The following is a 13,569-nucleotide window of genomic DNA, read 5'->3' as shown; positions in this document are numbered from 1 at the left end:
GGCAATGCTTCCGGTGATGCAGCCCTGGATACTACTGGCCATTTCTGCTGCCCGAGCTTATTGCCAGCTTGGGCCCAGCTCACTGCCTTCGGGGCCCCCAGGGACTTTTCCCTAGAGCTGTTCCCCAGCTCATCAGCCTGTATCACTGCAGGGATTTATTCCTTCCCAACTGCAGGACTTTCCAACTGCAGGGCTTTGCACTTCTCTTTGCTGAATTTCATGAAGTTCCTTTTGGCCCATTGGTTCAGCCTGTAAAGGGCAGCCCTACCCTCCAGCATATTGGCTGTTCCCCCCAATTTGATGTCCTCTGAAAATCTGATAGGAATGCAGTATCAAAATCCAGAAGTGAGTGTTGGAAATTATCTTCATGTCTTAGTTCTATTATGGTACCTTCACATTTTGCATGTCCTTGAAATTGGCTCATTTCTCTAAGATATGTTTCATGCTCTACCATGCTATTCTTCTGTGTCCCTCAGGTCAGCTGTGTAAAGTAGTGGTATTTCCACGTCCATGGTTTTGGGCCCAAAAGACTGGCGGATTGTAGGACTTTTCCTTTTTGCCATATCTTTCTCAGTCTTCTGTAGGCTACATTTAATGAAGTCTTTTGCTCCAAGTCATTTTTCTGATATATTTTTCTACTGCTTTCCTCTGGATTTTCTCTGACTGATCCTGATTTCCCTGAAATGGCATGCCCAAAATCACACAGAATATTCCAATTGAAGCTTTACCATGCTGAGTATTTTATGCCTCTCTTATTGGCACATGTAAATAAGTGTGTTACATATGATGATTGATTTTTTGCAGTATCAAAGCATATTTCATTCTCATTTAGTTTATGATAAATGGTTTTCTGATGATCCACTGCCTAATCAGCTTTACCTGTCTTGAATTTGTACATTCAGTTATCCCTTTGTCTTATTTTACAATTGAGTTAAATTGTATCTTTATAATACTCATTCATGTTTGGCTTAATTCCTTGACAAAATGTTCTTTCATCTGGTCCCTGACACTTTCTCTGGCCAATAAAGTAGCATAAATAACCTTATTCAACCCCTTTTTTTCTGTGTTTTTCTTTTTATATGAAAGATATTTCCTCTGTTTCTAGTCTGAGCACAGACCAGAAGCTTTAGAATACTCTCAGACCTCAAACGGGTGAATTGTTCTGAGTATAAGCAATTAGAAAATGAAGCTTTTTGCCTACAACCAGAGCTTTTTTACTGAAGAGGTTAACTGTGATCGCTGAAATCCTTATTACCACAAACAACATTTATTGCACTGAGTTATCATCTGTAATAAAGTTTCAAGACTAACAATTAATTTTGTATTAAGTTTCCCTTATATCAAGCCTGCTATAGTCCAGAAAGTTCTACAGCAAAATGCAGTTGTGTCAGCACTCATCCTCTATCAGGAAAGGAGTTAGCAGGCAGCTAGATGCTAACTTTAAAAAAAATCCCTTGTCTTTCATCATAGGGATTTATCTTAAATTTTTATAGGGACTTAGAAACACTTAATGATATAATCCTGCCAAGAATTCCCTTAATTATTCATGACAGAATGTATTTACTTCAGGAAAGCCCTCTGAAAAGAAGTGTCCATCTGGCAAAACCATGCTTTCTCTTCTTCTCTAATTGGAACCCAACTTTAACTGTCCTGACAAAAGGGAATTTGTGATGAAGTGGATGCAACCTACTAATCTCTTTCAGACAGCTTCATTGTCAGATATGAGTTGAACCACTGTAATGAACCAGACAGTTCTGTATGATAAACAGCAATAATATATATAGGTACATGTCATAAAGTGGCTATTCTTATAGAATACTTGAACATTTCAAGTGTCAGATTTTATAAATGCAAAGTGGTTAGGTGTTGGGATAGTGTTTTGATCATGCCTTATTTACTCTGTTAGTGAAATATCAAAGTTTATAACAGTCCTTAGGAAGGCTTGCTACTACAAGGTCCCTGTGGCAAGCCTTGGGATCTCTGTGGTCAGCGTTGTGTACCAAGGTCTTCTTTTCTCACTTAACCACTATAAACAATACAGCTTGAAGTACTTTATGACTCCAGTTGTGTAAAGAGTTGATTAGTGCAAAATATCATTTATTTGTCAAACTTTATTTGCTAGAGATCATAAAAGTTCCCTATGTGACATACATCAACAGTTCAGATCTCCCTTGAAACACTGATAACCACAGTCTGTAGACTTTGATGACTGTAGCCAGGAAGTTTATAGATATATTGAATTCTGATGAGAATGTGAAGCAGCTTTTCAAGATTGGGGAGTAAATCCAGGGCCAAAAGGTGATCGTTTTCTGGCTTTGCTTTGACTATGCTTCAAAATATCAAGAAAACTTATTTTTGAAAGCCTGTAGTGGTTTTGAGCTTCCCACCGAAAGGTGAATCTTCCTGATTGGACTGTGCTAAGCTTTTCTGCCTTGCCAGGAGCTAACAGGGAAGTTGTAGCACTTACTTACCTGGGGTGTGAAACATGAAGGTTCAGTATCCCCTCATGCTCTGGATGCTTTGAATTCACTTTGAAATGGACTACCTGACACATAGAATGGGGAAGCTCCAGATCTTTTCTCTGGGTCATGCTGACTGTGAGACAGTAACCAGAAAAGAAGTACCCTCTTTTCAATTAAATCCCCTAATTATAAAATTTGGAACTTGTTTAATTTTCTCTCTTCACAGATTTTGTAAAAACATAACAGTTCTAACAAGAAAGACAGAATAAAAAGACTCACCTTTTGTAATAATTTTGTGAGTCTTACTTTTTATTTCCTTTGCTTGTCTTGTAAGGAAATTAAATTACATGTTTTGTTTATGTTCAGTGAGGCAGATTACTTCATTTGATACTAAATGCTATTGGGTGACAGTTCAAAAGAAAATAAATGAACTTAAATTCAATCCAAATCAAATATTGTTTTGCTGAGCTTTTGGCATAGCAGCAAACTGATAGTCAAAACAATATTACTGTAAAGAAAGTTTTTAACCAGTAGGGTTATGTAAGAGATTTTGAAATATGCATATGTCACAAAAACTCAGTATTGTTCAGGTAAGCTGACATTGGTTCCTATGTATTTCTTCTTTATATTTGAGATCTATGTACCAAATTACAAACTTTACTGCAGGTAGAAGTTGAATAATACAAGCTACAATGATGTGTAATAATTATAATGAGAATGATAAGATAAACAGGTAATTGTTGAATTATATGGGTAGTTAATATATACAGAATTTAATGTCATAGTAAGTAGTTTTTTATATTCTTGGACACACCAGCCACACCCCTACCTGAAAATTTGATCTATGAAGTCATTCAAATGACGGTTGAAAAACTGTGTATTATGATAAGCAACATACTGGAAAATTACCACCATTGATTTTTTTCTTCTAGTCCTTTTTCTTCTTTGATAGACTAGAATAGATGAGATTGCTACAATGCTGCAAATTAGAACTGTTAGAAGAAAAATCAGTCTCTTTTACAGAGAGACAAAAATTGTCTAATGCAGCATTGTGTTTTACTGAAAGTGACTATACTACAATTATTAATTAATTTATCTTCTTAAAAAAACCCACAACATTTTGTGGATCAGTACATTTCTTCTTTTTGAAATAAACGGTCACTGATCACACGTCCTTAAAACTGTTTTGTATGCTGATAAGCTGTCTGTTGAGAGTACTAGTCTGATGCAAATGTTGACATGGTAGCATTTAAACAAATGGTTCAACAGTCAGTAGAAAGGAGTTAATTATTAGAACTGCATACACTGGTTCATCACTTTTACCAGAGATATAAATATCATTTGTCTGAGCAGCTACCTTCAACTAAAAGGCTCGACTTCAGCCAAAATCTGAGAATCTTTTTCTAAAGCTTCAGTAAGCTAATATTAATATGCATTGGCAGAATTAATTTGCACACAGAGATATGCAAGTAAAGCTAATAAAACTATGTGCACCATTGGTGCACAGTCTGCATGCATTAGATATTGGGGAACATCATCTCCGGCTTGTGTAGCAGTAGTACCTCTTTTACTAAAATTTTCAGCAACAAGGAATTCAGGAGTCACCAGGTCTGGTTTGCATTTGAACACAGACTACCTCGTTGGAAACTAATAGGAGCATTACACACTCTAGTAACAGCATAGGTTTTCATAAATGTGATGGCTATAACACTACAGTTTGCAATAACAAAAATCTAAGTAAAAATAATAACTAGAAGTTCCATAATAGGTTCACAGTGGAAATTTTAAGCAGTTTAATCCCTCTTCATCACTAGCAATGCAATTCTATCTAGGCCATTTGAATGTCAGAAGACAAAAATGCACTATAAATATGAGGAAAGCTACAGATATTGAAAAAAAATGTCTACATTTTATGGAATAATGATGTATCTGCAGTGAAAGAATGTTTTATTATTATTAGGACTTTTGCACTGTGACACATCTCTTTCCCCTGTCCTTATTTTTGTAGAAGAGGTGATAATTTAAAATTTGTTCTGGACTTTGGTTTTTAAGCATAAATAGGTGATAGTAGTAATATTAATACAAAGGGTGTCTCAAACCCTTTTCATCCTCAGGGCCTTTAAGGTGGAAAGAAGGAGATGCCAGGGAACTGTTTTACAAGCAAAAAAAAATAATTTGTATTTCTATCTAAATGTCACTATGTTTTTGATGTAGAATGAACTTAATGATTAGAGAAATATGATTCCTTGTACAGCTAGTATATATTATACCCTCACTCTGCTACACTGTATGTTTTCTGCATTTTGGGGGAGTTGTATGATATCCATCAACAGTTCCAAGTACTCTATGCAATTAATCTATCCTTAATATGCATATACTTTATATTATAAACATGTAACAGTTGAATGTGCATATCTTCAAAGCAATTTTCATATTTCATTAGTCCTTAAATAGTTTGGAGAATGAGTGGGCCTCATGACATGTTATAAAAGAATTTAATTGCTTTTAGACAGGGGAAACTGATTCTAAATGGAAGCACACCTTAGAAAATGCCCAACTGCAGCCATTTCCAAGGGCACCAGCACATCTGCTGATTAAATCTTCAGAAGATTTATACTGGGAAAGTCAGATTCTCTTCCAACAGGCATGTCCCAGCAGATGCTGCAGTTTATGGACGGGTGGTTGGAGCCACAGGCACCTGGTTTGGCAAGGACCCAGTTTGCCCCCTGCTGTATCAGCAAGAAGTGCTTGTGCTGAAGGCAAGAACTGACGCGTGTTGGTTCATATCACAGCTCAGCTCCTTCCTCCAAGGGAGTGAGTGTTCTGGGCCACTTTGCTGTTCCATGGCCTGCTTTGATATGTGTTGGTAGTGTTCACACACCTTTTTGCTACAATGACACCCACTAGCACTTTAACTATGCTAAAAAGAGCTGGTTTTTAACCAGCTTAAATGGGGTTGCTTAAAGAAGAGAAGCATGCAATATTCTCTTCACAGGACAGGAAAGAGTATTCCCTGCTCAGTACATAAAGAGAGAGACAAAGAGTTATTTAGGGAGAACACCAGTGAGGAGGCTTTTTTTGCAGAAATGGCCATAAGCTTCCAACTCCTCTGACCATTCAACAATAGGATGTTTTGACAGCAGAGTAGCTGCTGCTGTAAATCTCCTAATTATGGATCAAAAATGCCACCAACACACGATGCACAACACTGAACTGGTATAAGCTCACACAGCAGTTCAGAACAGTGGAAAATTTTCTGCTGGATTAACCTTTATACCAGTAGGTTCTATGCCAGATTCGGTATCAGATGTATTCTAGCCTCCTTTTGAAACCTACAGACAATGTAAAAAACCCCAGGAAAAAAAACATAAAGCTGGCATATACTTTGTATCATCTGCTCTAGCTCATTTGACAGCTGTGCTATCACTTGTATCTTCCTGGTCTGGATAAAATTAATGTTTTTAGTAACCTCAAGGAAGTGGTGCAGAGCTCTGGCAGTGGTGCGCACAGACCCACGTTCTCAAAGGTTGTGTTAATTCACCGGCTTTAGCCACTGATGTGAGGCTTGTTTGTACTTGAGATATCTGCTCTCTGAGTTCTCCTGTGGGTGCAAAAAGTGCTTATGCACCCAGGCACACAGTTTTTTCCCCATCATTCTTCCTCTGCCCACCTGCTGGGGTAATTTATGCCATTATCACTACAAGGGAAATCCACATTGGTAAGTCTGGTATCAATCCACTAAAAATGTGCTCTGCATTGCATCGCATATACCTCATGAACATCATTATCAGTTAGAAAAGTGCAAACACTAAATCATTCTTCCATGTGTTTCTAAAAGCTACACACATTCACATAAAAGGCCACCTTTACAAGAGCTAACACCCTTACTAGAGCATTGCCAGATTTTTTGTGGTAATAGGAGTTTTATTTTGAAAGTGTCTCCTCTATGGTGCAATTAGAATAGGATTGTGAACAAGAATTGCCAGAAATTAAACTAACATTGTTTCCCATCTTTATGTAACAGATCGTGGACTGAGCATTATTAGAGAGCAGAATAATTATGGGGAATTTTTGTTGTTTGTGGTGAAGGGATGAGGGGTGGAGTGTTGCTAAATTGTCCACCTTTGTTGGTGTTGTGATGATGTTATTTTGATTTAGATGTGGGGAATTCTTTTGTTGATGTACGTGCCCTTTGTAAAGATTGTAGATTGTACGATGAATGTGTATTTTAATAATGATAATTTAATGATAATGACAAAAGAAGACATATTTTTACATTCTCAGCATGATGTAAATAAAAATCAGATCCCATAAGATATTCAGACACCTCATTCTTAGTGATTTCAGCTATGTGAAGATACCTGAATACTTTTAAAAATCTGGCCCATCGATATTTCAAGAGGGTCAGAATAAATTACTGTAAAGGTTAGATTGCTGCTCTTCAGTAGTCTGTTGTATTATAGTTTTTGATTATTCTGTTTTGTGTTACTACTCTTTATGTTGGTTCTGTTTTTTCTTTCCTGAGTTAGCTGCTGCACTAGGTGTCTCTCTTTCTCTCTTCTAATTATTTTTGGGAAGGTCTGTGAAATTTCCTTTTGCTTCACAGTGTGCAAAGAAGTAGAGCTTAAAGCCTGTATACTTACTACTCTCTGTACTTAGTTACTACTTTGTTCTAAGAGATGCTGAGTATACCTGTCACCCATTCAGCTGCTAAGGGAGCGAATGGTCATCATGGGATCAGGCACATAAGAGCTGATCTTTTCCCTAGCCAGCAGGAGGGGAATTTAAAGCAGTCAGAATTATCAGAGGATCTTCTCAAATCTTACTTCTGAAGGGGAATCTCCGGTAGTGCAAGAATGGCAAAACTGTCAGTGGTATAAATTAAAGCTGAAGTTTTAGCTTACATGTAGGGCTAAATTTGGCAGGGGGGGAGCCTTAAGCAAAAGCTTAAGGAAAGAAATAAGGAGCATTCTGTCACTGGTATCGGTCCCTCCAAAGGCTGAGAAAAATCCATAAAAAACCATGGTTAGAAGGACAAAGCTGGCTTTTAACCTCAAAAGTTTGCGCACCGGCCTTGTAAATACTATATATGTTCTTTTTCCTCTGTGCAGGTATCTAAGCCAGACTGTACTGGAAGAGGCAATGTTAACAGCCAACCCTCAAAACAGGGAGAAATTAGCCATATTAAAGCAAGCTCTGGGTGCTATGGGATTCAATAGCCTGGTAAGTTACACAAGCTTATGTTATTTGTGGCTAAAATCACCATGTTAGTTAAAAGTAGGCCATAAGGAACTCTTACTGATAACCTTTTGTGGAGAAAAGAAGTGCCATTCTGTCTTTCTGTTTTTTTCTGTTGGTTAAGACCTTGAAACAGTATACAGTACTAGTTCACTCCAGGGAAATTACTGTAATCACTTTTAATTAGACACAGCACCAACAATGTAAATCTTTTTCATTCTTAAAGATTCACAAAACAGCTTCAAGGTATAATACTCTGAACAATTAAATTACATAGATAAAAAGAAACAATCAAATCCCATATGACTGAAACCTCATAAAACCCACAGGAATTTTTCCCTCTTCCTGATTATCTCCCTGTCCCTTTTAATTTTGTGAAACACACATTCTAAATGCCTTTGCTAGAAGCACCTGAAAAGAAGTAAATAAATATTTAGTCAAAGAAAATTAGAGCTGGGTAACTTGAAAGAGCTGACTTAACCCAAAAAAAAGGCAACAAGAAGATAGGTTTAATGTATGTCTTTAATCCTATAAAGCTAATGAGGAAGATAATTTGGAAAGTTAATCAAGAGTTTCTGAAGAACAGAGGTATGATGGGAATCAGAAGAAATGGAGGGCTGAGTGTAAGAACTCATGTAAACTGCGTAATTCCCTTCAGGATACTAGAATATTTAACAAACTCCCCATATTCCTGACATATGTATATGCCATCTAGCACACTGTAGCTGGGACACTTCTGAAAAACAAATGCATAAGCAACAGTAGAAGGAAGTAAAAACTTATTCACCCCTACATGATATTTAGTGTCATAAGAAAAAGCAGAGTAAAAGTGTAACAGTATGTTAAATTATCATAAGAGATGACAGATGGGCAACAGTTGTAATAAAAAGGGATCAAGGGCTATCAGAAAAAAAAAAAAAAAAAACCAAACCTGTGAGTTTTCTGAAGATGTTATTTAGGTGTGAGGTAGAATTCTGTGGTGATGGTACATCATGTAGCTGTTTGGTATTCCCTAGTAAAGGTAGTAACAAATGTTCTTTGGTAACCTATGCCACCTTTTAATATAGAATAAGGTTTTGCCATGAATATTAACAGGGCCATGTACAAAATTGAACACATATGGCTATATTTGACAGAATTATCCCTTACTCTTAGTGGCTCAAGCTCTGTACCTGTAGACTTCAGCAGCAAACATTCCAGGCACTTCTGTATTTAGCCCAGTGTTCACAGATGGGTGGATCTTCCTAGCTCTTTCATGAACATTTCTGTTCTGTTGAGGAACAGGTTCAGCCCATAAATAAATAATTGAATGCATAATGAATCATGTTTTAGAAGCCTGCAGAAACTGTCTGAGAACACTTTACATAGAGTATTCTTTTGGATCCAGCACTTGACTTTGCTCAGAGTTCTTGAAAGGAAGTAATTTGCCTTTCAGAAAAGTGTAAACCATCTTTAAGGATCTTCTATATCTGGGCAACATTAGAACAACCATTTAGGAGGCTAGAGATCTGTGGAGCTCCAGAGTACTGCAGGCTGATCTCCAGTGCTGGAGGTTAGAGGGGATTATGTAGATAAAACACATCTAAAATTTCTGCCCATTACTTCTGAGGTAGTTGGAAAGGTCTGTATGTATTATTCCTTGACCATCCAGCCACATTTAATGATAGAGTAGATTCTCTTTTTGAAGAACTACGTAAAAATTCCTTAGCAGTCTGTAATGGTATCTTGCAAAGTATTAATGTTTATTAAAAAATTGTTTTAAAGTTGAGGGAACATGCATCTTAGAGCACAATGAGAAAGTGTTTGAGAATCTGAAATGTGAACTAAACCTGAGGCCTTACCAAAATCACCAGAAGAAACAGCTATTCCAGCCTGATGCAATTGTGTGCTGTACAGTCACCCCCAAACCAGTTCCGAACAAGCTAACAAACAAGAAGTATGCTGTACAAGTGTGCATTCCATCTTGCTTAAGAGGCCTTCCCAAGAAGGTATAACACTCTAGTTTGAATGACATATTAGCGTCACAGTTCTTCCATTGTAAGAGCTATCTTATTCAGACTTTGCCTGTATATATCTCTTTTCTTAATCTTCAGTTTTGGTACTGTGTAATAGAAAAATATACTGTTGCCGTATTTACATCTATCTCATACAATAAGAGATTGAAGTTCCTGTCTTAAAAAGTAGTTTAGAAAATCAAACTTGCTTAAACAGCATCAGAGTTGCTGTAGTCTGTATCCCAGAAAGACTGTAAGCTTTTTTTAATGTCCTCTGATTATGGGCATATTTATTAGAGAAAGGAACAAGAATAAGAAAAGCTTTTTTTTTGACCTGTTGCTTTTGAAAACTGATGAAAAGTCATCCAAGCTTGGTTTCAGTGTTTTGGGAAGTCATTGCTGTCACCTGAGAATGAAGGGGAAGTATTGGCTAAGTATTTAATTTGTAGTGTAGTTTTTAATCTTATTCTGCAAATTCCAGTAAGTGAGACTTCTGTCACCTCTACTGTTTCAGTAGAATCAGGTTCCAAATATCATTTTTCAAAAATATTTCAAGAATTATCCATTAACTTTCCTGTGCATAAAGCCATGTAATGCTATAGTGGATATCAGGTTTCTTGGTTTATAATTTTAAGGGAGCACCGTTGTTACATAAGTGACCTTAAAAAAACTTCCAAAAACGTACAATGTTTTTCATGTTTTAGCATTTTTGGATCATATTTCATGGATCATTTTTTCCTTGAATTTAAAAAAACAAAAACCAACCAAACAAAAAAACCACAAGAAAATTAGTTCTCTCATTGCTGTTGTAAAAATGAGGCCAGGAAATATCTAGCCCTAGATAACTGCTTCACAGCCTTAGAGGCATCAGAACATAGCATGCAATCATGGAGGAAAGTCTGTGGTTCAGGCAGGTTGCTTTTGGTTTTTTTAGACCTTAACTACAGCTTTTACTGCCAGCAACCTGTTACAATTTAGAGCTAGACACTTTGTTTGTGAATGCAATTGGCTGAGGGAAAAACAAACCTTGTTATTCCCAGATACAGAAAATGTCTTGATGGAAATTCTCTATGGAGAAGATACATTTATTTCTTGCAGAAATAATGCATCCATTAAAGATACTTCAGTATTTTTGATCATAGTCTGAAAAACTGGCTTAATTCAGTAGTTGATGTGATTTATATTAAAACAAAAGAAAAAAAAAGGGTAAAATTGTTTTATGTCCTAGCTAGGTTCAGTTTGATTTCTAATCTTATTAATAGTTCACACATGAATACTTTTTAACTTAGCAAATGCCAATGACACAAATAGAATTTGTATTTTTTTATAAGCATTGCCTTTCACTGGTGTGCCCAACAGATCTCTTCTTTATCTTTAATTCTGTATAAAATACGTGCAGGAGGTGGAGAACCTGTTTGTAATTCTCTCAGCAATTTTGCATCTTGGAGACATTCGCTTTACGGCTCTGACAGACGCTGAGACAGCATTCGTGTCAGACCTGCAGCTACTGGAACAAGGTCAGTAGGACATGACCTTGGAGCATTGCCTGCTTGGTCCCACAGCAGGACAGTTGCTTGGATCCACTGACAGATGGAAACACAATTCCAGGGAGAGAAAAAAAATTACTTCTGAAAATTCATAAGTTATTACTGTGGGAATTCATAAGTTATACCGTGGGAAGACAATATCCAATTGACTTGGATGTTTTATAAACTACAGATTTTTATGAGATGAAATAAAATCTAGTATTGCAAATTATCTAATTCAATGTCATATTTAATGATATAATTTGCCAAAAGAAATTGTACAGTGCACTTTGTGCAGTTGTCTTTTAAAATGCTCTTGTGCTGCTTGTTAACAGCTGAACAATTTGCATTGAATTGAATTCCTTACATTCAAAATCTATGTCTTAAAAGGGTCTCTCGTTTCCATGCTTTGAAGTTTGCCCTCTTGGTCACTAACAAATCTCCTCAAAGTGGCTTATGGATACAGAATGTCAATAAGTAGCATACCTTAACTCCAATACCAGAGAAAGTCTGCCAAGCCCTGGGGAAAGTCCTGAGTAATCTTTAAAGGGGAAAGAAAGCTGTAATGTAATATACAGATACATTCAAACTTCACAAAGTGCTGATTATAGTAATCCGATTTTATGTGTTCATTAATTTTGATTACTCCTATGACAGCAGTCTTTTCTTTAATGTGTGGGTTCTTTCACTGTTCAAAAATAGCATCTATATAAGAAAATCTGTTATAAAAATAAATTATGCAGTAGAGCACAAATCAGGCTTTCTTTAAATTCTCTTTACATTTCAGTGGCAGGGATGCTGCAGGTTTCACCAGATGAGCTTGCTTCAGCCTTAACAACTGATGTTCAGTATTTTAAAGGTAATCTTCTCCAAGCTTACATTGTCATAGATCAGACCTAGTGGCATTTTGATCCTTCTGTTTTGAGAATTTTAAAAGCAGATAATTTTTGTTTCTTATTTTTTCTACGGTCTTGTAAATTTTCTCTCTGAGGAATGTGTAGGATTATCTGCCATGCAATAAGTCAGACTGGACCACTGAATTAGAAATGTCTTTGTACTATGGAGCAAATCAGTTTTGCAGTCTGACCCTGATGGACTCCTAACTTGATTAATCTTACAAAAGTGTGTCAAGAAAACAGGTTAGATATTAATACTAAGAACTAAAGTCAACAAGAGTGTCCTGGAAAAAAAAAAAGATTTGAAAATGTTCTTTTCAGTAACATGCTAGTTCTGAGCGGTACTCATACCCTTTTCTATTGAAAAAAGTACAAAGGTGCATGTTTCCAAACTGAAGATCTTGCAAGTGTTGACAGTCTTTTCATCTTTCACTGGAGGCTTCAGAAAAAAACTAACACCACGTATAGGTTTGGCAAAGGAGAAGTAACTGTAACTAAATTTACTGTAACTAAAATTACTTAAGGCAAGCTTTACAACATGCTTTCATCTCCATTTTCTGCTTTCTCTCATAGGGGACATGATTGTACGGAGGCACACTATAGAGATTGCAGAATTTTACCGGGATCTCTTGGCAAAATCTCTATATGGTCGTTTATTTAGCTTTTTAATCAACACAATCAACTGCTACCTTCAAAATCAAGATGAGACTGGCAGGTAGGAGTGCCATTACACACTATTAGGTGTGCCATTATCTACTCAAATCCAGTTCCATAAAAGAAACATAATTCCATCATTTAAAGCATTTCCTGATAGCATGACAGTGATGCTTGGATCTTTTAATCACTGGCCATTCCTTCAAATAATTTCCATGGTAACATTTGTTTATTTATTTGTTTGTGTATGGGGACATGGTACTTTATGCAATAATCTAGATTGGTGGTTAGATTTCATAGCCTTTTAAGAGCTGACAATACAGAATGAGCTAAGTCTCTGAATAAGCAAAAAGCTGCTTGGTGTTCTTTTAGTGCAGAATGTACTTGTTCTTTCTCCCCTAAACTATGACCTTAGCACAGGGTATTAAAAACAGAATTTTGTTCAAAGGCCTTCAAATGAATGTTTAAACTTCACTGAATATAAATGTTCTAAGAATGTTCTGGATGTCTCCAGGTTATCATCTGCTAAATTCAGTGTTGTTACTACCCAGTGTGGTTTCTTAGAAAAAATGAATGCTCATTAGTGTGTGTCAGTGGAGCAGTCAAGAAACAAAGAAAAAACAACAAAAAATAACTCTCAGTGAAATCAAAGTAGCAGACTAAGACAATAGACCTAATTAGATGATCATATACATGTGACTTAACCAAGGTTCAACATCTCACATGCTCAGGTGAGCTTTCTTGAGAACACTAAGTACAGATGTCTTGGCATTATTGGTAAATGGAAATTCACAAGCAA

At 36.4% G+C, this 13,569-nt stretch overlaps 1 protein-coding gene across 3 annotated transcripts in view; it reads left to right on the top strand.

Moving 5' to 3' along the window:
* MYO16 (myosin XVI) overlaps positions 1–13,569 on the top strand; it is a 402,721-nt gene that overhangs the window by 263,576 nt on the left and 125,576 nt on the right. For all 3 annotated transcript variants that reach the window (XM_074815323.1, XM_074815322.1, XM_074815321.1), the window contains exons 17-20: positions 7,574–7,685; positions 11,094–11,211; positions 12,008–12,079; positions 12,690–12,831. In XM_074815323.1, coding sequence (XP_074671424.1) covers positions 7,574–7,685; positions 11,094–11,211; positions 12,008–12,079; positions 12,690–12,831 — 444 coding nt within the window. The remainder of the gene's footprint in view (positions 1–7,573; positions 7,686–11,093; positions 11,212–12,007; positions 12,080–12,689; positions 12,832–13,569) is intronic.

The sequence above is a fragment of the Strix aluco genome, chromosome 2, assembly GCF_031877795.1.
Source record: "Strix aluco isolate bStrAlu1 chromosome 2, bStrAlu1.hap1, whole genome shotgun sequence".
Taxonomy (NCBI): Eukaryota; Metazoa; Chordata; class Aves; order Strigiformes; family Strigidae; genus Strix; species Strix aluco.
Note: the sequence above shows the minus strand (reverse complement) of the source record. Positions and strands in the feature narration are given on the sequence as shown.